Genomic DNA, 27,490 nt, shown 5'->3' on the forward strand with positions numbered 1-27,490 from the left:
TATCTCCTCTCTCCCTCACTTCCCCACTTCCTCAATACATGAGCTTAAGAGGCAGGCTTCAAGTATCCAGAACCCTCCCCGTTTTCCCCACCTTTAAGCCTCTGCTCCTCCTGGAATGTCCTTTTCACAGACTCCATCTGTCACAGTCCCCCATCCCTACCCCCGTCCTTCAAATTCAGGCTCCTCCTCCGTGAAGTCTTCCCAGATTTCCAGGCTGGTCAGGAATTCCTCTGAATTTCCACCACAGCGTCTCTGTCCTGCTATGTCCTTATCCTTTCCAATTGTGAATTGGAGGGAACGGTAGGACATGGTAATTACAAGTGTGAGCAATGGCATCAAGTATATTTGTGTATGACTGCCACAGCATCACTCCTTGTGGAAAGCATGCCTCTCTGTTTCCTCATCTGTAAAGTGAGGGTGTCCATACCCATCTCAAAGGGCAGTCAGGAGGACTAAATGAGATGATCATGAAAAGTACTTGACACTGCACTTGGTATCCAGTAAGTGCCCCATATACGTGGCTTTACCTGGTGCTTACTGGGGCCTGAGTCTTGTTCATCTTTGCCTAAAGGGGACAGGTAGGGATCTGCATGTAGTAGGAAGGAGCCCCAAGGAGGTTTGTGTCTTTGCCAGAAAGAGGGGTCGTCTGCCCTCTGCCAAGTCGCTTTCCAGAGACTCTGGTGGAGAGTTCTCAGGCAGCCGTACCCCTGTCGGCAGGAGCTGTTTTAGTGCAGACCCACTTTCTGGTGCGTGTTGTCGTTGTACTGTTTCATGCACTTGCCCTTCTCTGCTCTGTGAGCTGCAGGCAGGGTGCTCTGCAGGAAGACCAGGACGTCCAGGTTTCCTTGCCGGAAGTCAGCTCCATCCTCCTGGCTGCTCCCTGCCCCCCACCCCTCGCATTAGAGCCTGCAACTTTGAGCTGGAAAATCTGAGATACAAACATGCATGCTGTTTCGCCGCTGGGGAAGATCAGAAAGAATCGGATCCCCCCTCCCCTCCCCCACCCTTGGGGAACAGAGCTGTGGGCCAGCCCTGGGGTCAGTGGGCTTCCCTCGATCCCACTCTGAGGGGTGAGGCTGAGAAAGAGGCCTTTCTTGTTAAGAAAAGCTCTTTCCAGAAAGAACAATGGGACTTGAGGGAATTAGGGTATGGGGAGTAGTGCCTGGTTGAATAGAGAGTACTTTCTGGAATTGGGAAAGTGGTGGAATGTCCCAGAACAAGGGGAAGCCAAGCACCCCTCCCTGGGAGGAAAGTCCTATGTGCCTAGGGGACGCCAGACCCTGGCCTGGCTGTCCGAGGCTCCTTTTGTCCCTCTCTTCAAGACACCTTGTATGTTTGGGCAAAGAGTGTGACCCCCGAACTAAAGACCACTCACTCAACTTTCAACAACGATTTCTTGTGCATCTACTGTGTGCCGGGCACTGACCCTGCACATTGCACAGTCGCTGGCCTCACCCAGCTCCCTCGCTGGTGATGATGGGGGGTGATTTCCGGCTCTCAGCCCTGAATCTGTTGCCCTAACTACACAATGTCTACACGGTTGGGGGAGGGCGGGAGGGAGCCCCTCAGAAGACAGATTTCATTTTCCACCGGCCCTGGAGATGGGACACTCAGTTAATTTTAGGAGGGAAAAAAAAAACAAACAAAAAGAATGTGGTGTTTCTTGTACCCGCTAGGCTGCTCGGGCTTTTCAAATGAAAGGCAAGGAAATCTGTTAGAGAAATAACTTTACAAGGCTCAGTTATACAACATAACAGCTCACTTTTCAGTTTAAACATCACCCGCAGTCTTAGGAGGCTAGTAGATAGGCCAGTTTTCCAACCAACTGCTCATTTGTGGGTTCCTCCCAGGCCTGGGTTTTGAAAGCTAATGTTTCTTCAGTTTGGATGGCAAAGGCTCTTATCTCAGACAGCCTTATGAGCTGAGCAGGGAACATGCCCAGTTTCCACAGAAGGAGAAAGGAGTGGGTGTGACTGGCAGAAAGCCAAGGCCACTGTGGGGTGGGGAGGTGGCAGGAGCTGCCTGTCCTGCCGCATCCTCACATCCCTGGGGCAGAGAGCCTGGCTCCTGAAGGAGGCTGGAACATGCCCTGGCTATGAGATCTGGGGCAGGTACAGGACTTCTGTGATGGGCAGCCTCTAAGGGCCCCCGACAACCCCACCTCCTGTGTTCATGCCCTTGTGTAATTTCCTCCCTGGGAGCATGGGCTGGACCTAGTGACTTGCTTGTGACAGGGTTCAAGAGCAATGGAGTGTCATTTCTGAGACTAGGTTACCCAAAGACCATAGCTTCTGTCTGGCTCACTCTCTCTTCTCTCTCACTTGCCATGTTATAAACTGCCCTATGGGGAGGCCCCTGGGGCAAGGAACTGAGAGAGACCTTCAGCAAACAACCAGTGAAAAATTGAAGGCCTCAGGTCAACAGGCTATGAGGAACTTCATCTGCCAACAGCCACGTGAGTGAGCTTGGAAACTGATTCTCCTCCGGTTGAGCCTTCAGATGAAACCACAGCCCTGGTTGACACATTATTGAAGCCTTGTGGAGAGATGCTGAGCCAGAGGACCCAGCTAAGCCATGCCCAGATCCCCAACCCACAGGAATAATGTGGAAGTAAACATCCAAAAAGAAAAGCTATGACCAATCTAGACAGCATATTAAAAAGCAGAGATATTACTTTGCCAACAAAGGTCCATCTAGTCAAAGCTATGGTTTTTCTAGTAGTCATGTATGGATGTGAGAGTTGGACTATAAAGAAAGCTGAGCGCCGAAGAATTGATGCTTTTGAACTATGGTGTTGGAGAAGACTCTTGAGAGTCCCTTGGATTGCAAGGAGATCCAACCAGTCCATCCTAAAGGAAATCAGTCCTGAATATTCATTGGAAGGACTGATGCTGAAGCTGAAGCTGAAGCTGCAATACTTTGGCTGCCTGATGTGAAGAACTGGCTCATTTGAAAAGACCCTGATGCTGGGAGGGATTGGGGGCAGGAGGAGAAGGGGACGACAGAGGATGAGATGGTTGGATGGCATCACTGACTCAATGGACATGAGTTTGAGGAAGCTCCAGGAGTTGGTGTTGGACAGGGAGGCCTGGCGTGCTGCAGTCCATGGGGTCGCAGAGAGTCGGACACGACTGAGTGACTGAACTGATGCAAGTGCAGGGAAGGAAGAGAACAGGGTGCTGTGGGAACAGTAACTGTGGCCCTGGCCTGGTCTGGGAGAGGGAAGGTTTCTCATATGAGGTGAATTTTGACTGAGATCTGAAGGGTGAGTTGGAAGAGGGTTCATTTATCCTTCTCTTCCCCATCTCCTTGTTAGTCTCTTTCTCAGCACTTCGTGGTTTCCTATCCTAGTATTTATCACAGTTCATGACTGCTCACCTATCTCTGCCTCGAGGAAGCTCCGAGAGGGTGGGGACCGGGTCACATAGTACACCCAGTATGTGGCACAGGGCCTGGCACATAGTAGGTGCTCCAGAAAACGGCACTGAATGAATGAGTAGGCACAAGCAAAGACGAAGCCTTAGCAGCAGAGGGAACAGCATGGGCGACCATCTGGGAGGGGGCCTGTCCGGCTGAAGTGAGGGGAGTGGTGCAGGTCCGCTTGGAGAAGGAGGTCAGGACCAGATCATGTAGGCCTTGAGGCCTCAGGAAGGGGTTTGTCTTAAGGGCAATAGGGAGCCATGGAAGGGACAGGAGGGAGGGTGGGCCCAATCAGACATGCTCTGTAGAGAGACTGGTCTGGCTGCTATGAGGTGAATGGGGTTCAAGAGGGCAGGGATGGAACAGAAGACTTGAAGGTCAGAGACAAGAGGGCCAGGGAAGAGTGGACCATATGCAGGGACAGAAGGTGACACGGACAGGACCCGCGGGGACTAGACATGGGGCGGCAGGAGAGAGAGGGTCCAGGGTGATGCCGTGACGGTGCAGCCTGCATTAGACTGAGCAGAGCTCAGTGCCTGAGTGAATCCCCAGGACATGAAAAACGGAGACGTTCAGGCCTCTGTGATCCTGGAAACTCTCTAGGTCCTTGGAGAGCAAAGCTCAGAAGAGCCTGGCCTCGGAGGAGCTGGTAAAAGCTTCTTGAAACTCGAGCCTGTGTTTACAGACGATGGAGGTTGTGTGGGGAGAGTACCGGCTTCCCCGGTCCAGGTCCCAGGGGTCCCTGAGTTCTGCCAGGCAGAGGTTGAAGAGCGGATAAGCACGGAGCAGCTTCCTGGATCATCCACTTTCCTCAAAGATTTTGACAGGAAAGAAAACATGATTTTTTTTGGGGGGGTGGGGGTATAAAACAAAGCATTATGAAGTAGAAAGCAAATTTACTCACACAAAAATTTCAGATGAAAATGCAAAAGTGTGAAGATATTTGGTTTCCCTCAGGTCCAAATACCAGACCCCTGAAAGGCTGAGTAAACTCTTCTCCGCCACTGGAGATATTTGGGCGGGAAGCGGGGGAAGTTCCTGACTTTGAGCATGAAAGATGCTCTACCTTTAATGGCAGCCAGACCTTGGCTCTGCCACCTGATTGCTGTGTGGCCTTGAGTGAGTTACTGTACCTCTCTGAGCCCACGTATCAGTTTCAGTTGCCCTCGAAAGACCTGTCACTCCCCGACTTCAGGCAGTTGTTCCTCTCAGACTGGCTTTCCAGCTCTCCCAATTCTCACCTTTTTGCTGCTTGCTAAAGGAGGATTAAAATTTGTTCATTTCCTAAGTGACAGCATTTTGCCTAGAATAAGTTCTTATATGAGATCACAGGAAACAGAAAAAGGAAGTGAATCATTGTAGAAATAAATAACTGTAGGTATACCTACTCTCCCCACCATATCTTATGCAAGCATTGATAGTAAAATTGAAACTGTATAAAGGTCTTAGATTAACTCTTTTTTTAGATCAACTTTTTGAAATCTTTTAAAATGATGTGCTACACTATTTGGTATGAAAGAAAGTTCCCAATAGATATCATGAGATCTTATTTTTAATCAGAACTTCCCATAAATGAACAAGAAGACATAAATAGACATTTTACTGAAGAGGGTGTAAGTTGGAAAATAAGTATACAAATAGATATTCCACAGCATTAACCAGTGGGATATGCAAATTAAAATCACAGTGAGATACCATGATGTGTCTATTAATTAGAACAACATTAAAAAGAATGACTCCACCAAATATGAGGATATAGAGAAATGGGGCCACTGACTTACTGCTGCTGGGAATGTAAAATGGCACAGCCACCCTGGAAAAGAGTACTATGATCTCTTACAAAACTAAAATTGAAAAAAAAAACTAAAATTGTGTTTACAATTTTAGTTGCAAAATTATATAGCAACTGTACTCTTGAACATTACATCAGAGAAATGAAAAGCTTTTGTTCATACCAATGTTAAAGTGAAAGTGAAAGTCGCTCAGTCGTGTCTGACTCTTTGTGACCCCATGGACTATACATGTTAAAAAGCAGAGACATTACTTTGCCAACAAAGGTTCATCTAGTCAAAGCTATGGTTTTTCCAGTAGTCATGTATGGAGGTGAGAACTGGACTATAAAGAAAGCTGAGTGCCAAAGAATTGATGCTTTTGAACTGTGGTGTTGGAGGAGACTCTTGAGAGTCCCTTGGACTGCAAGGAGATCTAACCAGTTCATCCTAAAGGAAATCAGTCCTGAATATTCAGGAAGGACTGATGCTGAAGCTGAAACTCCAATACTTTGGCCACCTGATGCAAAGTACTGATTCATTTGAAAAGACCCTGATGCTAGGAAAGATTGAAGGCAGAAGGAGAAGGGGATGACAGAGGATGAGATGGTTGGATGGCATCACTGACTCAATGGACATGAGTCTGAGTAAACTCCAGGAGTTGGTGATGGACGGGGAGGCCTGGCGTGCTGTGGTCCATGGGGTCACAAAGAGTTGGACACCACTGAGCGACTGGACTGAACTGAACTGGACTACACAGTCCATGGAATTCTCCAGGCCAGAATACTAGAGAGGGTAGTCTTTCCCTTCACCAAGGGATCTTCCCAACCCAGGGATCGAACCTAGGTCTCCTGCATTGCAGGCAGATTCTTTACCAGTTGAGCCCCAAGGGAAGCCCACAACAGGTGAATGGTTCAACAAATTGCAGTACATCCATATCATGGAATATTACTCAGCAGTACAAAGGAACAAACTATTGATGCACAAAACAACTCATTTGACTCTCAAGGGAATTGTATGAAAACAAAAATTATGAGTGAAAAAAAGTCAATATCAAACAGGTTATATGTTGTAAATTTTCACCTGTATAACACTCTTGAAATGGCAAAATTAAAGATAAAAAACACGGCAGTGGTTGCTAGGTGTTGTGGGACTGAGTGGGGTGGGGAAGAGCTTATGATTATGGCTATAAAAGGGTAGCTGGAAGAATTCTTTTGATGGGGTTGTTCTGTATCCTGACTGTGGTGATGGCCACAAGAATCTACAGGTGTGATAAACTGCATGCAACTAATTACATGCACATATAATACAATGAAGGCCTGCAAAACTGGGTAAAATTTGAACAAGGTCAATGGGCTGTCTCAGTGACTGTTTCCTGGTTGTTACATTGTGCTCCAGTTATGTAAGTTCAGTTCAGTCGCTCAGTTGTGTCCGACTCTTTGTGACCCCGTGAACCGCAGCACTCCAGGCCTCCCTGTCCATCACCAACTCCTGGAGTCCACCCAAACCCATGTCCATCGAGTCGGTGATGCCATCCAACCATCTTCTCCTCTGTCTTCCCCTCTGCTCCTGCTCTCAATCTTTCCCAGCATCAGGGTCTTTTCAAATGAGTCAGCTCTTTGCATCAGGTGGCCAAAGTATTGGAGTTTCAGCTTCAACATCAGTCCTTCCAATGAACACCCAGGACTGATCTCCTTTAGGATGGACTGGTTGGATCTCCTTGTAGTCCAAGGGACTCTCAAGAGTCTTCTCCAGTTATGTAAGACAGTTACCATTGGGGGAAGCTGAATGAATGGTATGCAAATATTTCTGTATTATTTCTTACAACTAAATGTTGTAAGAAATGTCTATAATGCCTCAAAATAAAAGGGTTTTAAAAACAAATCTTTTAAAAGAACTTCCCATCCCATAGAGCTGGTGATAATCTATCCAGTCGTTGTGAATAAACTATTAACAGACAAATACATACACAAACACACACACAAGGGCCATCATGTTTTTTTATTCCCTTTCCATTTCATCCATCCCAACTCCATATGTTAAAGGCCAGTGAGGGCTGAAAGGGCTCTGTGGGCCTGTGTGGCTTCACTCACTCCAGAGTGAGTCTCTGCTGGCTCCAAAGAAGCACACACTGTCACTGTCTTGAGTGTGGGTACTGGCTGTCCTGAGGCCCCCTCCTCCCTCATCCCTTGGAACAGCCCACGATGATGGGCTACAGCATGCTTACGATCTACAATATGGGAGAGAGGAGAGAGGGAGAGTTCCCCTGAGAATTCCCTTCGAGGACTCATGAATCCTTGCCTGCTTTAGCAAGTCTCACCCTGGGCGACTGGTGTGGAGACAGCTCATCCTGGATGGTGGCATGGGCCCAGGTATCCATCAGCCCCCATGTATGGGACATGGATGACCCTGATGGCCAAGTGGTAGCCAAGATCCCTCTGCCCTCTAAATATCCCTCACTCTGGGCTCCTACACAGGCCTTAAACTTCTTTTCTCTTAGAGATTCACTCCTTTGCTTAAGACTTTCTTTCGTTTGTTCATTCATTCACTCAGCGGGTATAAGAATGCATTCATTCAAAACTTACTTCCTGACACCTATTCTGTGCTAGGCTTCACACTGGGTGCTAGAATATGTGGTTAAGACATGGCTTTTCTTTCTGAGAATGTCTCCTTCCGGTGGGGAGGATATAAATTCAAACAATTAAATGATACCTTTAAGGAGGTAGGTGCGCTTGAGAGCCTTCTACAAGGGGATGGCAACCCAGAGGCGGGCTGTGTGGCAGGGGCAGCTGGGGAGGCTTCATGGAGGAGGTGAGGCTGGAAGTGGATGGAGGGGAGGGGCAGGGAAAGGGAGTCAGGGCAGAAGGAACCTCCCTCGAAGCACAGGACCGGGCTCGCTCAGTGGGAGCCTGGGTGGTTGATTGGTTGGCTAGAGACAAGGCTCCTCCCAGTTCCCAGAGGCCCCTCCCAGATCCCAGCGGAACCAAGAAAAGTCTAATTTCACTCGAGGGGAATGCAACCTTGCCTCAGAGCAAATTAGACCAGCGCTTGGCCATGCAGGTGGATCCTGAGAGGATCTTGTTAAAATGCAGATTCTCTGCCGTCTCACAAGCTCCCAGGTGATTCCAGGGACGCAGGTCCCCGGACCACACTTTGAGTAGTAAGGATCTATAGTAGCACACCCCCTTGATTCCACCCCGCAACTTCATTTCACCCAGATCTGAACTTGAGCCATTGGCTCCTGCCCTCTAGCTCATGATTCACACCTTCATAACATAACACCCATCCGTCCCACCAACTCTGGAAAGAGACAGATGTGGGGCCTGCCCCCCGGGCTGTGTGACCTCAGGTAAGCCTTCAACCTCTCTGAGCCTCCATTTCCTCATATGCAAAATAGGATAGTCATTTTCACAGGGTGGGCATGAAGGCTGCATGAGCAATGATGAGCTTAGCAAAGTGGATGGCACACAGCAGCGACCAATGCATGTTACTGCTTGTACTTGTTCTTTTTGCTGGCAATGTTTCCAGTTATATTGTTCCATCTGGAGCCCAGTGGACTTGAGTTAATATCCCAGCTCAACCGCTGAGCAGCTGCATGACCTTGGACAAGCCACATAACTTCACTGAGCGGTGGCTGCCCCTTCTGTAGAATAGAGTTGGGAAACTGCCGCTTTCTAGCTCATGGGTTGTGGGGAGGATCCCGTGGTCTGCAAGCAGCACCTTGGTACCACACCAGGAAGTTCTCACCATGTGGAGAGCCAGCAGGAAGCCTAGCTCTCTAGATTTACTCACACATCCCTGCTTGTCCAACATGGAACACCTGCTCTGTACCAGGTCCCAAATAGGCACAGGAATTTAGGGGTGAGGGAGATGCCACTCTGGGCCTCACATCTCCCGTTGCACAGGGCTGGACAGCAGCTTGGGGACCCGGGGCTGGGCATCCTGGCAGCTGGCAGCCAGGACAAGCGAGCTTTGGCACCAAAGGGCATGGAAATGGGCAGCATCCTCTGAAGATGCCTAGTAAGAAACAGGGACGTGCTGGTACCAGATGGGTTTGGGTCTGAAGACATTTGAGATTTTTTTTTAAGTTTTATTGGAGTATAGTTGCTTTACAATGCTATGTTGGTTTCTACTGTACAGCAAAGTGAATCAGCTGTATGTATACATATAGCCTCTCTTTTTTGGATTTCCTTCCCGTTTAGGTCACCACCAAGCTCTGAGTAGAGTTCCCTGTGCTATACAGTAGGTTCTGAAGACATTTTAGATGTCCCCATAGTCTGGCCAGCACTTATAGTCTTGAGTACAAGCCTTGAAGTAGCCTGGCCATTCCTGGGCCAAGATAGGGCTGGGCAGAGCCTGGAGTCCCTAGGGTGATGAGCTGGGAGTGAAGGCAGAAATGCCCAGAGCCTTTTCAGCTGGGGCCATGGCAAAGAAGCCTCCTCCACAATTGTCCTGTTACCCCATCTGGTCAACTTCCCTACCTGAAGAATGGCACTCAGATTGGGACACCAGATTTTTAAGGTTAGATAGAGACCATTCAGAGAATGGAGCCACATTCCAGAAAGCAGAATTGCTGAACTTGGAGAAAGCAGTATGCAGGGGCCAAGAACCCTGTCTTGATGAGAGTCCTGTGGTTGAAGTACCTGACAATCTACTTTGTTCTTAGAGACGCCAAAGGTTAGGATCAGTGAATGTCAAGAAGAGTTGGTTTCCAATTAATTTAATCAATTTTTGAATAAAGTCCCCCCCAATTATAAAAATTAACCATGCTTATTGCAGAAATTTTGGAAACTATACAAAAGTATAAAGAAAAAAAGGGAAAATTAGAATCTTCCCATCCAGGGTTCACCATTTTTAACATGGCAGAACAGAGTTTCTAACTCCTTTTTGACAGTTCAGCGGTCCTCAGGGACCCAACTCCTGCCCAGCAGGTGGACTGGTTCCCCATATGCTGGTGATTCTTGGATTAGAGACAGCATGGAATTCACTTAAATTTTTTGACTTAGAATTGCTGAGCCAAAGGCCATAAACATTTTGTAAGCTTCTTAAGACCCCCTTTTCAGATCGTTTTCCAGAGAGTTTATACAAACAGCATTGCAGTGTTGGAGAGTCTACCTTACATGCATTAGTATACTAGCTGATATTTTTTTGATGGGCAGAAGTTATAAGGTGTGGACGTCCCTGGTGGTCCAGTGGTTAAGAACCCACCTGCCAAAGTAGGGGACACAGGTTAGATCCCTGGCCTGGGAAGATTCCACATCACACAAAGCAACTAAGCCCGTGTGCCACAGCTCCTGAGACTGCGTGCCCGAGAGTCTGTGCTCCTTCAGGAAAGAAACCACCGCGGTAACAAGCCCTCACACCGAAACTAGACAGTAGCCCCTGCTGCCACTAGAGAGAGCCTGGAGCAGCAATGAAGACTCGGTGCAGCCAAAAATAAATAAATCTTTACTTAACCACATCCACAAAGACCCTTTGAAAAAAGAAGTTAAAATGTGCAATTTTATTTTTAGTGAAGTGAAATATCTCTCATGTTTGTAGGCCATTTTTATTTTGTGATGTATTTTTTGTCTATTTGGGGAACAATTGATGTCATTCTTTTTACTTGTGTTCTTTAAATATCAAAAACATTGATCCTTTTTCAAATTTCTCAGCATTTCCTTGACGACTACCCCTGCCCCCCCCCGCCCCATTTTTTTTTTCTTAGGCATTTTGCTGTGTTCTGAGGTAGATGCAGCTTTCATTTTTATGTGGTTCAACTATTTTCAGGTATCACTTCTGATTGCTTTGATGCTTCCGGAATTCTTCTGGTAGATGTGGAGCAGAGTTTCTTCTTTTTGACGATGTACTCAGTGTTCCGCACCCTGTGATTGGAGACCAGTCTGCACTGGAACCATCTGGGATGATTGTTATAAAAACAGGTTTTGGGGGCATCATGCCAGAATCCATAATTTCTGAGAATAAGCCCTGTTTAGCAAGTATCATAGGTGGTTTTAATGAGTATTGACATTGGAAAACCACATCTCAAAGGAATTGGAATATACTATAATATCTGGTGGGAAAAAAGACATAACTTGATCTTTCTGCCAAATAGCCAATTTTCTCAGCTCCAGCCATTAGCTAATAGTCCACCTCTTCCTGAATAGTCTGTAGAAAGAATGCTCTCACACTTAAAGAAAATTAAAGCTGGAGTTTGATGTCAGTTACAAAGAACTCTCAGTCTTGGAAAATGTCCAAGCCCTCGGGCTCCTGGTGTCTTGGGGTCTCAGGGTCTGGATGTGAAGTCAGATGAAATGACATTTCATAAGGTACCTGAAACCACTGCTTTTTTCCTCCAAATGCTCCTGAAGGCCTTTCTCCAGCTAATTTGGAATCCAGGAAGAAAGTGCTTTGAAGGTTCAGGGCCACGGCTGAGAGAGCTTTCTCAAAAGAGAGGCTTTTTTTTTTTTGACAAAAAAGCCCAGCAAGGATAAACTCCCACACTCTAGTACATGCCAGCAGCCTGGGAGGCTTAAATGCAAGGCCCAGTTGTCAATTTCATGACCAAGCTCCACCCAGGGGAGGCTGGGAGCTTCTAGAAGACTCGGATGCCTGCTGCAAACTTAGTGACCAAGTCACTGTCACACCAGGCCTCTGTTCTGATGGCCCTCCTTCCCAGTCAAAAATCTGAACTTGACTTATGAACACATGCATAACGTGTGCACAGCAAGCCGATGGCAGGGTACAGAAGGCCAACAGCTCTTCACAGGGCCCCAGTGGGCAAACCAGAGGACTGTGCCCTGGGCCTCTAACAGGGTGTTATGTCCAACACCTCCGGGGAGGTCATATGGGGTGGGGATGGCCCTCCCAGAGTGCCAGGACCCCATCATGCTTGCCCCACTGTACGGATGGGAACTGGACTCCAGGCGAGGGGCTTGGTGTTCCACAAGGAGCAGAGCTCAGGTGAAGCATTTGGGATTTGTCATTCCTCCAAAGCAGCAGTTTCCAAAATGTGGTCCTCGGACCAGCAGCATCAACATCACCGGGGAGCTTGTCATAGAGTGCAGACTCCAAGGCCTGGCCACTCCAGGCCTGCTTGGTCAGAAGCTCTGGGCGTGGATCCACACTTGATCCTAAAAAGGCTTCCTGTGCAGATTTAAGAATCCCTGGCCTAACATGTGCCCACATGACATGGGATCCCATTCCATGGGATCTCCCACAGCACAGGGAGATTACTGAGATGCTTCAGATCTCTTTGGAAAGCAGGTGTTGTGGGGAGAGAAAGAAAGCAGAGGGGAGGGGATCATAGTCCCTGTGATGGACGGAGTGTTCCTGTCCCCCCGCATTCCTGTGTTGAAATCCTCACCCCTGTACAATGGTGTTAGGAGGTGGGGCCTCAGGGAGGTGACTAGTTGAGGGTGGAGCCCTCATGGATGGGATTAGTGCCTTTATAAAGGGACCTCGAGGGGCTCCATCCCTCCTTCCACCACCTGAACCAGGAAGTGGGCTCTCACCAGACCAAACCTGCCAGTGCCTTCATCGTCGACTTCCAGCCTCTAGAATCATGAGAAAAACGTCTGCTGTTTAAGCCACCCAGCACATGATATTTTCAAAAAGATTTACTTATTTATGACTGTGCGGGGTCTTCGTTGCTGCGTTCTCTAGTTGCAGCCTTATTTCACAGGCTTTCTCTAGTTGCGGTGAGAGAGGGCTGCTCTCTAGTTGCAGTGTGTGGGCTTCTCACTGCAGTGGTTTCTCTTGTTGGGAGCCTGGACTCCAGGTGCACAGGCTTCAGCAGCTGTGACTCACGGGTTCTAGAGCGCAGTCTCAGTAGGTATAGCTCACAGGCTCAGTTGCCCTGCAACATGTAGGATCTTCTGGGAGCAGAGATTGAACTGGTGTCCCTTGCATTGGAAGGTGGATTCTTAACCCCTGGACCACCACGAAAGCTCTAGCATATTTTATTATGGCAGCCAGAATGGACAAAACACTCCCATGTACATCCTCCAGACCAGAGTCCAAACCTCACAGCCCGGACTTTGGGGCCCCTTGTGGCTCCCCAGCCCACCCACCGTCTTAGATTGCCAGTCAGATTCTTCGTGCTGCAGCCAAACGGGAAGCCCCTGTGTGTTTCCTTCACTTCCTCCAGCCCTCCCCTCACCTCTCTCTTCTGAAATCTGACTCAAACTCTACCTGGAATGTTCTCTTGGCTCCAAAGTTCCAAGAGTCAGAAACTCAAAATGATGCTTTCTCTGCAGCACCCTCACCCTTTTGGTGTAAACTGCTCTTAAGACCTGGCCTGACATCACCTCCTTTCTTTTATTCAGCTTCCCTAATTAATTCAGTAGCCAGGTCCTACTCAGGGCCCCACCCCACCCTTCCTCCCGCCGAACCTCCCATCATCTCTCCCAACAGTACCTGGAGAACATCAGTCCCGTGTTGCTTATTGAAAGAATTGCATCATCTCTTCTGAAGCTCCCCCATGAAAGGTAACTTGCTGACAGGCCACCGTTTGCCACAAATCAGTTGCTCTGAACTTTCAACATTTACCTAAGTCAGTCAACATCAGCAGATCCCCAGGGGCTGCAGTGGTCACTAGGATGATTTTATTCCTGTGGCTCAATGACACCAAGCCAGTGCATCCACACATACCAGGTCTTTCCAACCTTGACCTGAGAACATCAGACTGGAGCGGGGACTCCCTCAGACAACCTTGAATTCAATCTCACAGGTGGGAAAACCAGCCCCAAGAAGGGCTTTGCCTTGCCCCGGTCTCCCTGAGAGTAGCACTCATGCCAGGAAGCTCTGGGACCCTTCGGTGGGCAGTAGGCACTGGCTTGGTATCCAGCTTTTGGGAGCCAGTGATGAGATGTCTCCCTACAAACTGAGTGCCCCCTACCCTGCTTCGGGTCAGGTCAGCTCCCACACATCCTATGGCTCTGGGCAGCTCCTGTGACTCCTATGTTCCCAATAATCAAGCATTTATCCAAAGCTCCTTGGTCTCAGACGGATCCACTCACAACAGTGAGAAATGCATTCCTCACTTCCGGTACAGGTCTCCAGCCCGATACCTCCCACCTGGCTGCTGCCTCCAACTCGGGACCTTCCTCCCCCGACCCCCTTGCTTGTCCATGGTCCCGGGCAGGCCTCATCTTGATCGCTGTGCTGTACTTAGTCACTAAGTCATGTCCGATCCCTTGGACTATAGCCCCTCCAGGTTCCTCCGTCCATGGGGCTTCTCCAGGCAAGAATACCAGAGTGGGTTGCTATGCCCTCGTCTGAGAGATCTTCCCCAACCCAGGGATCGAACCCAGGTCTCCCACATTGCAGACAGATTCTTGACCATCTTCCCCACCAGGGAAGCCCAAGAATACTGGAGTGGGTAGCCTGTCCCTTCTCCAGGGGATCTTCCCGACCTGCATTGCAGGCAGATTCTTTACCAGCTGAGCTACCAGGGAAGCCACACCTTGATCCCTATCAGTCCCCAAATGTGGGGAACAGCACCCCCTCAGCCCCTTCTGGCCTCAGGATCCAATCCTGCTCTCTCGCTGCCCCGCCAGGGCCTGCTGGCTCCCCCAACCCCCCACCCCCGCTGAGCCGGGAGCTCTGGTGGGTGAAGAAAAGAGGCCAAAGCAGGTAGGGATTTGGTCATGATGCTGGCAGCCTGGAGGCCCTGGGCTGCCTCAGCATAGGCTGAAGCACTCTGAGGTCTGGGTGCTGGCGAAGAGGTTCCTGGGGGTTGAGTCTTCACTCACTGAATGTTTCCTGAAGGGTCTGCGGTAGCTTCTGCGGCCCCGGTCCTTGGGATTGTTTGCTGTCCAGCACACGATGGGTTCTGTGAGCAGTGAGATGAATCTCACCGTCTCCATTTTGTCCAACATGAATTCCTGGAAGGAAAAAGAAATCTATGGTGCCTGACTGGGCACTGGGCCCTGGACGCCGCTTCCCAGACACCAAACCACCATCAAAGGTTGACCTGCACGTCCTCTCACAAGGGCCCCAACAAGGATGTGGTATCAATGCCAATTGGCAAGGAGCAAACTGGGGTTCAGAGAGGTCAGGTGACTTTTCTGAAACAACACAGCTCAGCAGTGGCAGAGGTGGATGGCTCAGAGTCCAGGTCCTCGTGTGGCTTCCTGAATGGGGTTGCCTGCCTCTTCTCACCACTTCCTCCAAGAAGCCCACCCTGACTGCCCACAGCCTCTCTCTCTCTGAGGGGCACTCATTTCTTAAGGGCCAGGTGACCTTTATTTCCCCCACCTCTAACTCTTTCCTGGGCATAAGAGTGTGACTGTAAGTCTTGACTGATTGATTGTTGAGGGAGATCCTTGGGACCCCTTGACATCACTGGGTAATTTCCTCCTTTTTCTTGGGAAGAAGATGAAATTAATACACTGCAAGTGTAAGGGCAAATGTGCCCTTTCTCAAATGTTCATTCATGTCCAACATGAAGGAGCTACACCCCCAGGGGATGCCAAATATGTGGCGTTCAGTGTGAGCTGTGCCACGGAGCAGGGTGGCCCTGACACTGCCCATGACATTCTTGTGAGAAGTTCTTCTCAATTAAGATGCAGCCTCACTCATTGTGGACCATCACGGCTGGACAACATAGGCATGGGACTTGGGACTTGGGACAACAACATGGGACTTGACCGCCACCTGCCGCCCACCAGTGTCCTGGTAAATCCCATGGACAGAAGATCTTGGTGGGCTACAGCCCATTGAGTTGTGCAAAGAGTCGGACACAACTGAAGCAACTTAGCAGGCAGTAACAGGTCCCAGAGGCACTAACAATCCTGAATTCAAACTACTCCACTGAACCTGCCATGAATGAGGAAAGCAAGTTACGGCTTAGGATAAAGCCAGCGCTGAAGGGGAAATAGGGGAGGGTGGAAAGTTCGGTCCTTTAAGTGCCACTGAGCCTTGGTCACACTGAGTCTGAAACCCACCCAGATGTTGAAATTACACGCACAACACAAGACATGCTGTTACAAGAGTCAAATAACCTCAAAAAAATAAATAAATAAGGGAAGAACAAAGCTAGAAGACTCACTTCCCAATTATAAAAAACTTACTACAAAGCTGCAGTGATCCAGACGGTCCAGTATTGGCTAAGGACAGACGTGAGGACCAATGGAATAGGATTAAGAGTCCAGAAATAAACCTTCACATTTGTAGCCAGTTGATTTTTGACAAGGAGGAGGAGACAATTCAATGAGGAAAGAGTAGTCCTTTCAGCAAATGGTAACAGGACAACTGAATATCCTTATGCAAAATAATGAAATTGGACCCCTATCTGATACCATATACAAAAATTAACTAAAATTACATCACAAACCTAAAACTATAAATATCTTATAAGAAAACTTAGATACAAATCTTCATGACCTTGGATTAGGTAATAGTTTCTTAGATATGATAAGTAAAGCACAAGTAACTAAAATAAAAATATATACATTGGATTTCATCAAAATTGAAATCTTTGTGCTTTAAAGGACATCATCAATGTGAATAGATGACCAGTAGAATAAGACAAAATATTTTCAAATAATACATTTGATAAGGAACTTATATTCAGAGTATGTAAAGAATATTTACAACTCAACAATAAAGACAAATAATCCAGTTTAAAAAATGGGCAAAGGATCTGAGTAGACATTTCTCCAAAGAAGATATGCAAATGGACAATAAACACATGTGTGTTCCACATTATGCATCATCGGAGAGATGAAAATCAAAATCACAATGAGATACCACTTTATATGCACTAGGATGGCTAAATTATCAAAGACAGACCATCAAGTGTTAACAAGGATATGAAGAAACTGGGCCCCTCATACTTTGATCACAGGATTGTAAAATTACAGAGCCACTTTGGAAAACAGTTTGGCAGTTCCTCAAAATGTTAAATAGAGTTACCACATGAATCAGAAATTCGACTCCTAAGCATTTACCCAAGATAATTGGAAAAGCTATGTCCACACAAGTACGTGGCCATGGGGACTTTCTTGGTGGTTCAGTGGCTAAGACTCGTGCTCCGAAGGCAGGGGGCCCAGGTTTGATCCCTGGTCAGGGAACTAGGTCCCACGTGCCACAACTATACAAGATCACACATGTTGCAGTGAAGATCAAAAAATCCCCTGTGCTACAACTAAGACTCAGTGCAGCCAAATAAGTAAATATTTTTAAAAGAACACAGGCAATAGAGGCATTATTTATAGGGCTTCCCTGGTGGCTCAGATGGTAATTATTTATAATAGCCGCCAAATGAAAACAACCCAAATGTCCATCAGTTGACTGCTGGATAAACAAAAGTGGTCTATCCATACAATGGAATATTATTCAGTCATAAAAGGGAATGATTTATGCTACCATGTGGATGAAACTTGAAGACATTATGCAAAGTGAAAGAAAGCAGATACAAAATGTATTATTTTGGGGGAGTGGTAAAAGGATTCAGGAATGAGATACTACCAATGATGGTGCAGTTCTGACTGTACTGAAAACAGTAAAGTGAGCACTCTGATAGGGCACTGGAAGTATATCTCATTAAAGATATTAAAACTAAAACAAGGTATGCTGTCATTGGTGGAAGCCAATCTGATGTCCTGACCTCCACTGTTGCAGCATCAGCATTATGACTGATGAGGGTGGGGACCCCCAGTGAGAAGGCAAAGCTCAGTGGACTTGAAAGGAGCCTGAAGTTTCAGATGAGGACCCTGCACTGAGACTCCCTCGGTCACTGAAATGTCCCTCCCTGTGTAAACATATGGCCACATCTGTGAGCATCTTGTGTGTTGCAGGTGTATCCATGTATGTTTCATGTGTATTGCAGGGTGTCCGGTGAGACCATATGACTGTCTGCATGGGTGCGTACCCCATGTGTGTTTGTGTGTGTGTGTGTGTGATGTAACAAAGTGGGACTACACATTAAGCCCAGGCAGGGCAGGAGTTGCTTTATAACTCTCTGACCCAGCACCAATAGGTGCTCATTACAAGTTTGTTGAGAGGCTAAAAAAGACCCCAAGACCCCGCCACACACATGCAGACACCATGCAGCCAGGGAGGGAAGGGCCAACACGGACACACCAGGAGCCGAGGCCCAGGACAGGCTCAGGTCAGAGCCTGCCTGGGGAGCACAAGTCCTCACCTGGATCAGGTCGAGCTTGGAGAAGAGGCCCAGGCCCCTGGGCACAGCCTGGGCAGAGGAGCAGCACTGCTGGACCATGTCATTGATGGCCGCTTGCACATAGTTGAGCAGCTCGTTCTGCAGGAAGGGGAGCAGGCTGGGGCCCCCTCTTAGAATCCCCTGCCCCCTCTCCCCACCTTGCTCAGGCCAGAGAGGCATCCTGGAGCCAGGAGCCACCTTCTCATCTCGGCCTGTGCTCCACACCCAAAGGGGCTGAGATGAGTCCCTCCACTCCCCAGAGTCAGAACATCCTCCCCTGCAAAGAGGGACACAGGACGGATGGCTTTCCAGAGGGTCCTCCTGGCTGGGGAAACCTGAGGTTCACACCCAATGGAGGGGCTTGGTGGGGGGCACCTGGAGGAACCCAGGGCTCCTTACTCGGGGCAGCTCCAGAGTCCCGCACTTCAGGTCTTCAGAGTCGTGATCAGCCATGGCTTCCTTGCTTCCCACCTTAAAGAGAAAGACCCAGAACAGGCTCTGTAAACTGCGGCCGATCCAGGTCCCCCTCAGGGCTCCTTGGCTGGGAGTAGAAGCCCACGGACTCCAATGCTCATGTCTTCCAAACTAGTCTCCCACGGGGCCTGAGAAGGTCCCACATTCTCCGACTGCACCCTGCTCACGTGGGGTGTGCCCAGCACTGCCCTGCCCCAGCCTGGCTTCCCCACCTCCTCCCAGCAAACCCTGAGGCTAGGAGGGCACAGACTCTGGCATGGGGAGGACCCGGGGAGAGTTCAGAGGGTAACTAGTCCACATTCCCCAGCCCAGGAAAGAAAAGCTCAAAGGATTAAGCCCAGAAATCTTGTCCCCTGACTTCAGTTTAGTTCAGTTCAGTCACTCAGTCGTGTCTGACTCTTTGTGACCCCATGCACTGCAGCACACCAGGCCTCCTTGTCCATCACCAACTCCTGGAGCTTGCTCAAACTCATGTCTATCAAGTCGGTGGTGCCATCCAACCATCTCATCCTCTGTCATCCCCTTTTCCTCCCACCTCCAATCTTTCCCACCGTCAGGGTCTTTTCCAATGAGTAAGCTCTTCACATCAGGTGGCCAAAGTGTTGGAGTTTCAGCCTCAGCATCCGTCCTTCCAATGAATATTCAGGACTGATTTCCTTTATGGATTGACTGGTTGGATCTCCTTGCAGTCCAATGGACTCTCAAGAGTCTCCTCCAACACCACAGTTCAAAAGCATCAATTCTTCGGCGCTCAGCTTTCTTTATAGTCCAACTCTCACATCCATACATGACTACTGGAAAAACCATAGCTTCAAGTCCCCTGACTTCAGCCCTGACTGATTCTTTCTGAGCATCACTCTTCTCCACGGTGAAATAGATATGAGTAAGAATCACATTATTTAAGAGTGCACATGCCTGAATGGGGGCATCCCAGCTGCCTTAACTGCCTGTGGCCTCAGCATCTGCCTCTTCTTAGAGAAGCACTGTGACAGCTAATAGCCACCAGATCAAAGCAGTCAATCCTAAAGGAAATCAACCCTGAATAGTTATTGAAAGGACTGATGCTGAAGCTGAAGCTGAAGCTCCAGTCGTCTAGCCACCTAATGGGAAGAACTGACTCATTAGAAAAGCCCCTGATGCTGCGAAAGACTGAAGGTGGGAGGAGAAGGGGAAGACAGTGGATGAGATGGATGAATGGCATCAGCGACTGGATGGACATGAACTTGGGCAAACCCCGGGAGATGGGGAAGGACAGGGAAGCCTGGCGTGCTGCAGTCCATGGGATCACAAAGAGTCAGATGTGACTTGGCAACTGTACAACACCACCAGGCCACAAGGGAGAAGTGGGTAAGCGGGGTGTGTGTTTGTGCCCACGCGCGTGAGAGCGCGCATTGGGGGCTGATATTATGGAGGACACAGCAGCCCCCGGCTCTCGCCCCAGCCCCACCCCGCCCGGCGGACTGAGCTCACCTCACCGCTGCCCGTGGCTTTCTGGTGGGTGACGCCACGCTCCAGCCGCTGCCACTGCTCCTGCTTGCGGTGACACCTCCTCTGCAGCTGGCACAGCCGGATCCTGAGGCACTGCGGTGAGGGTGGCTGGGTCACCTCGGGGCCGCAGACCCTCCCCGGGGGCGTCTGCCCTGGGCCTGGTCCAGGAGCTCGCTGCTCAGGGCGGTCTGAGCGAGGGTGGGGGTGGGGAGTGGCAAGTTCGGGGATCAGAAAGCTCTGGGTGGGGGGGTGTCAGAGCCATTCAAAGCACCAGGAGATGTAAGGAAAGGTATGTGTGGGGCTTCTCTGGTGGCGCAGGTGGCAAAGAATTTGCCTGCAATGCGGGACACCCAGGTTTAGTCCCTGGGTCGGGAAGATCCCCTGGAGGAGGGCATGGTAACCCACTCCAGTATTTCTTGCCTGGAGAATTCTATGGACACAGGAGCCTGGCAGGCTACAGTCCTTGCGGTTGCAAAGAGTCAGACAAGAAAGAAAGGAAAGAAAGAAAGAGAGAGAGAGAGAGAGAGAGGGAGGGAGGGAGGAGGAGGGGGAGGGAGGGGAGGGAAGGAGGGAAAGGAGGGAAGAAGGAGAGAGAGAGGGAGAGAGGGAGGGAGGGAGGGAGGGAGGAAGGAAGGAAGGAAGAAAGAAAGAAAGAAAGAAAGAGAAGTCACGTCTGACTCTTTGCAACCTGTGGACTGTAGCCCACCAGGTTCCTCCATCCATGGGATTCTCCAGGCAAGAATACTGGAGTAGGTTGCCTTTCCTTCTCCAGGGGATCTTCCCGACCCAGTGATGGAACCCAGGTCTCCCCCATTGCAGGCGGAAGCTTTAACCTCTGAGTCACCAGGGTTACTGAGGGCTACTGAGTGACAAACACTTTCACTTTTCAGGCCTACTGGGGTTTGAATCGAAGCTCAGCTCCTAGAGCCCAGTTTCACTCTCCATAAGCAAAACCACCTGTCTGGGCCCTTCTGGCTGCAGGTGCTGCTGGGAGGACACTGGGTCGGGGACAAAGCTGTGAAGGCCTCTGGGGCACAGGCTGCGCTGGGCACACTGCCCCCGTGAGGATGTGTTGGGGGACACAGGATATACATGACTCCTCACTTTTCTGAGCACTAGTTTCCTTACTTTGAAAATGAGGAAAAATAGTCTGCCTGGGACTAAAGTGCAACACTTAGCTCAGAATTAATATCATCAATATTTTAATGCAATGTTTTTAAAAATTAAAGTTAGTGCGAAAAATAATGTACAATGAGCAAAATATTAAAATTTTCAATAAAGTTGGAATCCAGTATTGCACTTGCACACCTCACTGCCCTCCCCTAGTCTCAGCTCTAGGAAGAGAAGCACCTACCTTGGGTTGCTGGGGTGAGATTTGAATGAGATAAAGCATGTTAAGTCTTTTCACAGTGTCCCTCCCTCAAAGGAAAAAAAGGTACAAAATGGTGTAAGTTTTCAGTGCTACCACTAGGGGGCAGAGACTGGCTGCAAATTCCAAGCCAGGTCCTTGCAAGAATCAACCAACCCGTCAGCTTCTCTTTTCCTGTTTTGTCCCTCTCCACGTCCCTATCCTCTGGCCTCTTGTGTCCCCAGGCCCCAGCTGCAGCACAAAAATTCATCATGCCATGCCTTTGCCAGGGCAGTTTCTTCTGCATAGAATGCCCATCCCTTGGGCTGAAAGTTGAATTCATTAGAAGATAAACCAAATATGAGAGATATGACCTCTGGGGGCATTTACTCTGAGACAGTTTCTGTTCAGTGTCTCACAACAGCCTACCAGCTAGGTTGTATTGCCCCCATTTCGCAGTTGAAGAAACTGAGGCTCAGAGAGGGTCGTGCCCAGGGTCATGCAGCTAGTCAGAGGCTGAAGGGGAATTTAAACCTCAGTCTGTCTGAATCTAGCACTCCTGACTTTTCTACCATGAAGATTACTTTTTAAGCATAAGCTGAGTTTTCCAGGGGAGACACCCAGCAGAAGCGGAGGGAAAGGGATTCAGAACAAGGCTCTGGAGTGACAGCCCCACCCAGATTCCCAGCAGCCCACCCCTGCTCCAGGCCTTCTTCTGGGGTGCAGAGGGTGGTGGGTGCCTACACCCCAGTTCTCTGCCCAGGGGGATGGGCCAGGCTTCAGACAGCTGTTACCGGGATCAGAGCCCTGTGGCCCTCCTCTAGAGACTCCAGACTCTTGTGGACGGCCTGGTTCATCTCAAAGAAGGCCTCGAGATGCTTCTGGATGTCCTGGCTGACTGCGAAGAGCTTCCCATAGTGCTCCACCATGGCGGCCAACGGGGTTTCCTCCGGCTCCTCCCCTTGGTTATGGCCTATGGAGACAGTGTGTGGCAGGATGGGTGGGCACAGAATGCCCAGCCCTTACCTGCCCCCTGCAGTGATGCTCACACGGTGTGGGGGCGGGGGCTGATGCTTCAGCTGGAGCCCCAGAGTTGAGAAGGCTCCATCACCCATCTCCTGTCCCTTTAGGAGAAGCCTCAACATTTGAAAGGCTGCAAGGATTCTGGATTTGTGGGGATTCTGGATCGCTGTCAAGTGAGGCAGGAGACTCCCCACGCCCCGCCCCACCCCCTGGAACCCCCAGGAGAAACTGCTGGCTGGGGGAGCCTGCAGGAGGAGGACAGGGGTCATTGCTGCCCTGAGCAAACAGGCCCCAGCCTTGGTGTTTGCTCCTTCTGGTGGGTTGGACAGGGTTGCATGGCTGAATTAGGAAGACCCCAACCTAGGAGGCTGCCGGCAGCAACCCTGGGCGCTGGGTCCACATCAAGACCTGCGCTCGTCCTGGAGCCCTGCGCCCTTCCTTGGCTCAGCGCTCAAGGCTCTCTGGTGCTTCTCAACCTTCCAATCACACCTCCCAGCAATCCCTGCCAGGCCCCGGCACTCCAGCACACTGGAACTCACCAGTCCCAAACCCACCACGCAGGGCTCCAGGCTACGTTTGTGCTGTTCCCTCTGACTGCAATGCTGGGCCCCTTTGCTGAATACCTTTGAGCTCCATGAGTGGCCCCCTCCTCCATGAAGCCTTCCCTGACCTCCAGGGCAGAGTCCCTGGGGCTCCCACAGTTACAGAGCACTTAGCACAGTGGCTCTGAAATCAGATGGACCAAAGTCTGAGACCCAGCTCCACCACTTCCTGGCTAGGTGACCTTGGCCAAGTCCCTAAAGGTCTCTGAGCCTGGGTAACACAGTTCCCAGAAGCTCCTACGAGTGTGTGTGCTCAGTTACCCAGTTGTGTCCAACTCTTTGCAACCCCGTGGACTGTAGCCTGCCGGGCTCCTCTGTCCATGGGATTCTCCAGGCAAGAATACTGGATTGCCATTTCCTTCTCCAGGGGATCTTCCTGACCCAGGGATCAAACCTGCGTCTCCTGCATCTCTTTCTTTGACAGGCAGATTTTTTTACTGCTGAGCCACCCGGGAAGCCCCGGCACCTCATAAGGAGAGGTTAAAAAGACTAGCTAAAGAGCTTTGCACAGAGTAAATATTTCATAAACAATAATAGTTGTTTTATTATTGATGGTGTAAAGATAATAATATGGTAATAATAATACACATATGTAACTATGACTTCCCTTCCCTTTCCTACCAAGTTTCCGGCACTGATCACAGTGGATTCTGGCACAAACCACGATCAAACGAAACACAGGAACCCATTTCAGATGTCTGTGTAATTTTAGCTCCAACGAGCAAAACCAAAGACAAATGAGATAATAATAATAGCTGTCATTTCCTGGGTGCTAGCTGAACACCAGGCGCTGTGCCTCTGGGTTGGCCAGAAAGTTTGTTCAGGTTTTCCCATAAGATGGTACAGAAAAACCCAAGGGAACTTTTTGGCCAAGCCAGTACATGATGATAAAAGATGATCCGTGCTACGGAGCGCTCGCTGTTCCCACTGTACAGAGACGTTGAGAACTTGCCACACAGGTCACACGGCTGGTGGCCAGGCTGGCTCGACCACAGTGGCACGGGCCTGTGGGTTCCCATGCGGCAGGTGAGCTTGAGGTTCATTGGGGTCACAGGTGCCCGGGTCCCGGGCTGGGAGGTGGTCGCGGAGAGGACAGGCCTTCTGAGAAAGCTCCATACGTACCCTTGGGGATCTTCTCAAGGACCCTGATCAGATAGTCTTCAAAAAGCTTGTGCTTCTCCACCTCCCTCTTCAGCTTCCTCTGCCTGTAGAGACATTTCAGTGCCAGCAAGTGAGCCAGACAGGACGACGTGGTGTGGGGACCCCCAGGCCGTGACCCCTGACAAGGGCCCGTCTCTGGAGCCGTGTGGATCTGGGCTGGACCGGTCACTGTCCCCATCACCTGGGGACACTGACTTGCGTCTCTCCACTCCCGTTTTACTGCTGAGTAAACTGAGTCATAGACAGGTCAAATAGATGCCGGTGGTCAGGCTGTGAGAAAGGAGACCCGGGGGGAAAGCAAGGCTGAGACTTTCTGATGTGGGGTCTATGGAGCCCCTCCTGTAGGCTCGCAGATGACCTGAGCCCCCACTAGCTGGTGATGTAGCCAGGGGCTTCACCTCTCTGTGCCTGGGTGGGCCATGTGTAACAGGGGTAACCAGACCCTCCCTCACAGGACGGTGGGGACCAGGTCTGGGACGCCCAGCACATCTGAGGTCGGGGCCCCAGCAGCCCCCAGAAGGGAGACGGCCACATGCTACTGCCCAGCCACGCTTGACAGTCAAGGGCATCACCAAGCAAGATGAGTCTCCTGCTCTGGGCCCATTCAAGATCAGCAGTCAAGGGCAGAGGGCAGAGGGGGACAGGGCCGTGGGTCACATCTCTGAGTGACCGCTGAGTGCCCCAGGGCAAGCCACTCTGCATCTCAGACCCTATTTTCTCATCCACACCATCCTGAAAAATGCAAGAAAGAATGGTATTCCCTGCTGCAAATACGTGGGGTGAGCCTCTGTACTAAACATTATTGGGGTTGGAAACCCTGTGAGAATATGATGGATGGGTTGGACCTTCTCTCCAAAACCTCACTCACAGAAACATCCTTTTGCACCCAATTCAGGCTTTTCGTGGGCAGCCTGATATGGAAAGACCTCTCTGGGCAAGGACCCAGGGCGTCTGCTTGGAGCCAGGGCAGCAGCCTCACACATTGATTTTGGAAAGGCTGAGCCGACAGGTGCATGGGGATGGCCACCCACAGCCCTGCCTTCGTGCTGGGAGATTGAGCTTGTGCAGGGCCTGGGACCAGCCAAAGCCTAAAGTCAAAGGGGGAGAGTTAGGTGCCCCCACCTCTTGCTACTCACAATTCAGCTACCCCTCCTGACTTACTCCCAGGCATCCCCCACTCCCTGGCCATTTCCTGGCCCTGAGGAATTTTTCCGTTGCTTCCTCAGGCATTTTTGTTCAGTCCCAGCCGCTTAGCCCACCGCAGGTGGCCCCGGGGCCGGGGCCGGGGCACAGCGGGGCTCGGGACAGCTCGTACTTGGCCTGGAGTTGGCAGAGTTCCTGGGACAGCACCCGCAGGTCCCTGTCCTTGTTGCCGGGATCACGCGGGCCAGCCTCCTGGCCTGCATCCCTGGCCGCCGGCATCGCCGCCACACCACCCCGGGCGACTCTGAACGATGGGGGCCGCGTGGGCCAGGCAGGAAGGAGATGGGTGGCCACGACAACAGTCAAGGTGGCAGTTTTCTCTTCCGGTCCTCCTGACAGCCCTCAGAAGTCAGGTTCCAGTTTCACTTCCTAGAAAAGGAAACCGAGGTTCAGAGGGGACCCCTGTGACCAGCTCGAGGATGTACAGCAGGGCTGATCTGGACTCAAGTTTCATTAAATTCAAAGTCTGGGGCCTTCGAGCAGCGCCTCCAGCTCTGGGGGGACCAAAGGGGCCATTCTGCAGTGGCATCATTGTCATTGTCACCCCATAATGGGGACTGTCAAGACCCATGGGTGCCAAGATGCCTGGGACTTCCAACAGGTGCTGGCTTCCAAGAGCATTCAGGAAAAGAGTCCAAGGGGGCAGAGCTGGGGCAGGGTCAGAGAGTAGCCCACAGAGGGAGGAGGCACCTTTGTCATCTATCTCTACCCACCCATCCTGCCAACCATTTATGCATTTAACTGACATATACTCTAAGCTTCCATAGAGCTAGACTGAGGTACACACTTGGAATAAGCTCACGATCAAGCTGGGAAAGTGGCCTAGTTAACAGGCAGTTTCAACACAGCCTTGCAAAGAGTTCCTGGGCTGCTCACCTAAGTCTGGTTTGCTAGTTACAGCTAAAAGAAGACAATCTCCCTAAGCGCCATTCACTGGCCACCTGCTGGGCCAGGCCAGCACATGGGAGGAGCAGGGTGAGAAGGGGAGGGGCTGCTTGGTCAACTTTTCCAGCCCCCAGCGTCAGATATGGGTCCATGAACGCAGGGAGGAGGAAGGGGCCCGGCTGACTCACTCGACAGCTCCAGGAGCACAAAGCCATCGTCAACCTGTGACGTCACAATGCCGGCTTCCGTTCTCATGACATTGTCTATTGCAGGATTCACCTGGGGGTGGAGTGGAGGGCCTGATTCCCTGAGGTCCCGGGGGCCTTTTTGTCCCTGGTTCAGTTCCCCAGGGGAAGGGGTGGAGAGGTGTTGGTGACCTCGGGATGGTGGTGGGGTGGACTTGGGCTGTTTTTGCCCTTCTTTCAAGACTCATCTTCCTTGATATCCCTACCTTGCAAGCTTCCCAAATCCTACTGGCTTGTCCTGGGACTCCCCTTTTTGCCTCTTTTAACCTGATTCTGAGTAGCTATAGCTTGGGTACTTTCCTAGGTGGGATAGTCAGCAGCCATGGAGGGTCCAGTCCCTCTCTCCCCCGCCTTGGGGCTGCGCCCCAAGGCTCAGGATGAAGCCTGGCCTGGGGCAGGGGAGGTGAGGGAACAGAAGGACACTTCTGGACCTAAACCTGGTCCTGGCCCTGCCCCTGCCTAACGCTCAGCCCTGTTACCTGGTGCAGGGCCTCTGTCACTGGAGGGGACCTGGGCATGGTGCCTGCCTCTGATACACCTGTTCCATTCACTGCCCAGTTATCTGGCCAGGCCTTCCCCACTGGAGGCCCTTCAATCAGAGCTGGGGCTCTGCAGAGGCCAGCCTGGGAGGGTCTCACTGGGGAGACTGTCAGGAGGGGCTGCAGTGAAGGCATATGTGGAGCGAGGGGCTATGTGGGTGCAGAGACAGGGTTGGGGTTGAGGGC

General features: G+C 50.5%; 1 protein-coding gene across 1 annotated transcript; it reads right to left on the minus strand.

Moving 5' to 3' along the window:
• Positions 1-14,851: 14,851 nt before the first annotated feature.
• CCDC197 (coiled-coil domain containing 197) lies at positions 14,852-26,800 on the minus strand. Its single transcript, XM_043489578.1, has 8 exons — positions 26,709-26,800; positions 25,748-26,004; positions 24,394-24,476; positions 22,441-22,619; positions 20,281-20,391; positions 18,736-18,807; positions 18,319-18,435; positions 14,852-15,055 (listed from the first exon to the last, which is right to left on the minus strand). The coding sequence occupies exons 2-8, from the start codon at positions 25,852-25,854 to the stop codon at positions 14,852-14,854; spliced, it is 873 nt and encodes a 290-aa protein (XP_043345513.1). The 5' UTR covers positions 25,855-26,004; positions 26,709-26,800.
• Between the last annotated feature and the right edge of the window lie 690 nt (positions 26,801-27,490).

The sequence above is a fragment of the Cervus canadensis genome, chromosome 17 (genome assembly GCF_019320065.1).
Source record: "Cervus canadensis isolate Bull #8, Minnesota chromosome 17, ASM1932006v1, whole genome shotgun sequence".
Lineage (NCBI taxonomy): Eukaryota > Metazoa > Chordata > Mammalia > Artiodactyla > Cervidae > Cervus > Cervus canadensis.